The 2,500-nt window shown below is 30.9% G+C and overlaps 1 protein-coding gene across 1 annotated transcript in view; it reads right to left on the reverse strand.

Annotated features, from left to right (window-relative positions):
- LOC124957852 (S phase cyclin A-associated protein in the endoplasmic reticulum) overlaps positions 1–2,500 on the reverse strand; it is a 49,941-nt gene that overhangs the window by 256 nt on the left and 47,185 nt on the right. Inside the window, exon 16 of the mRNA XM_047515284.1 lies at positions 1–602. This exon is cut by the window's left edge and continues 256 nt beyond it. Coding sequence (XP_047371240.1) covers positions 489–602 — 114 coding nt within the window. The 3' untranslated portion in view covers positions 1–488. The remainder of the gene's footprint in view (positions 603–2,500) is intronic.

The raw sequence follows: 2,500 nt of genomic DNA on the forward strand, positions 1-2,500 counted from the left end.
CCTAGCCCTCTCTATTCGCGGTGTGTTCACGCGGCAAAGGGTTGCTGCTCTTCGCGTATAATCGTGAGAGCAGCAACGTTTCTACCTACTATCATGCTTGCCGTTACTACTACTTGCTACCACCCACCAACGATCCCCTTTTTCTAACCACCCTCCTTCTCTCTTTCTCTTTATTTCTCCTTCGTTCTACAAAATTTTTCCTTTTTTCGTTTCGAACGTACCCAAGGATTCCGTGTCTAATTCTTTCCAACGATAGAGAACTTAATTGTGGTTCTTCCTCGTGAACACAACGGATCCAATAACCCTCCTTCTCCTCCTCCTACTCTTCCTATTCCTCTTATTCCTCCTACTCCTCCCATTTCCTTGCAAACCATCCATGGTCCACGTTATTCTTTATTATACATTTTTCTTCGACTACTTTGATAACTATTAAATTAAGTTTCTTTTAAGTTAGTTTCAATGAGAAATTAAACTGTTCTCCGAAAGGATCAATTTTCTTTTCTTCTTCTTCTTCTTTTGCGCTTCTTATTATTTCCTTTTCTTTTTTTCTTTTTTTTTTTTTTGTTGTTTTGGCTAATAATTTTTGTTTTATACCAAGTCCCCTTTAATCCAACAGACATTCCATTAATAGTAATAATAATTATTATTATTATAATAATAAATTTATAATTATAAACGATAATAATTATAATAATTGTAATAACAGTAATAATAATAATAATAATAAAAATTTAAATAATTATTTATAATAATAATATAAAGTCAATATTTTTTATCTAAGTATAATAATAACTCCTATTTTTCTATTATTTTCACTCCAACAATTTCATTATATCATTTTCTCTATCAAACTAACAAACGTTCTAATAATAATATTGATGATGATCATGATGATGATAATGATAAAAATAATAATAATGAAACAAATTTAATATTTGTTCATTTAATTCCGATTTTTCTAATAACTTTTTTTTATATCAATTCCTCTCCCTCTCTTTCTCTCTCTCTCTCTCTCTCTCTACCAAATTAAACAGACATTTATTACTACTACTACTACTATCAACAAAAAAAAAAAAAAAATAAAAAAAAAATAATAATAATAATAACGATGATAATGGAAACGATAATAATAATAGAAATTTAATATATTCACCCAATTTTAAATTTCTCTAATAACTTTTTCATACGAGCTATTCCAAAATTCTAATAATAAGAGAAAATCAATAATTAAATTCTAACATTAATTTTTTTTCCATATAAAACATATTTTCAATCTTATTATTTCTATCATAAATTGAACGAACATTTTAACATTTTAATAAATAATAATTATCAATTATGTAAGATAAGATGTACGTAAATACGTAAATTGAAATATCAATTGATCAAATTTACGAAGTTACAAAACTTAAAGGATTTTAAAACAACTTAAAAATCTCGAACTACCGAGAAAGGTCAGAACGATCTATTCTACGTAGATTTCTCTTGACGAAATACGTAATACTTTTTTCCGGATGGGAATCAATCGTGAGTTCGACGTAGCGGAACGTAAATGCACTACTCGCTTTCTCTCTCTCTCTCTCTCTCTCTCTCTCTCTCTCTCTCTCTCTCTCTCTCTCTCTCTTTTATATATGCACTCATCTCACGTTGAGTTGCGTGCCAAAGAGTAGGAGACACGTCGAACGTATAGGTATATGAGAAAATGTAAATATATATACATACATACATTCAGACATATATATATATATATATATATATATATATATATATATATATAAAGAAAAGAAAAAGAAAAATAAAAAAAAGAAGAAAAAAAAAGAAAGAAAAAGCAGGCACGCGTGATATATTATGCAGTCCCGCTAAGTGGAGCCCCTGAGACGTTGTAGGGTGAGAAAGAGGAGAAAGAGGGGAAAGAGAAGAAAAAGGAGAGAAAGAGAGAGAGAGAGAGAGAGAGGAGCGAATGGAAAAAGAAAAAGGAGAAAGGGAAGTTACTTGGACGAGCAGCTGTATTAAGTGCGCCTATAGATTACGGGAACCCATGGAAAAAGCTTGGAGGCGCTTGGTCGCGCTAAAACGCCTTGGAAAAAAAATTACCCTCCGGACTCCATACGTCATCCTATGCGCGATCCACTCCAAGTTCAATATGTGTGTATACATCGTATACGTATATATGTATATGTAACTATGTATGCGAACGAATTCTCTTCCTCCTTTTCCTTCTTCACCTCCTTCACCACCTCCTCCTTTTCCTCCTTCTTTCTCCTCCTTCTTTTCATAGTCGGTCTACTCTTCCGTTTCCACTTCTTTCTCTAGGTACTTTTTCTTTTTTTTTTCTTTTTCTCTTTTTTTCTTTTTTTTTTCTTTTTTTTTTTTTACCATTTCAGCACTCTCACTTCTTGTTCCGTTATTTTTTCGTTTCTCTCTCTCTCTCTCTCTCTTCTTTTTTTGTTTTGCTTTCTTTTTTTCTTTTTCAATTTAAAAAAAATTTTTTTCACTTTCT

Source organism: Vespa velutina, chromosome 2 (genome assembly GCF_912470025.1).
Source record: "Vespa velutina chromosome 2, iVesVel2.1, whole genome shotgun sequence".
NCBI classification, from domain to species: Eukaryota; Metazoa; Arthropoda; class Insecta; order Hymenoptera; family Vespidae; genus Vespa; species Vespa velutina.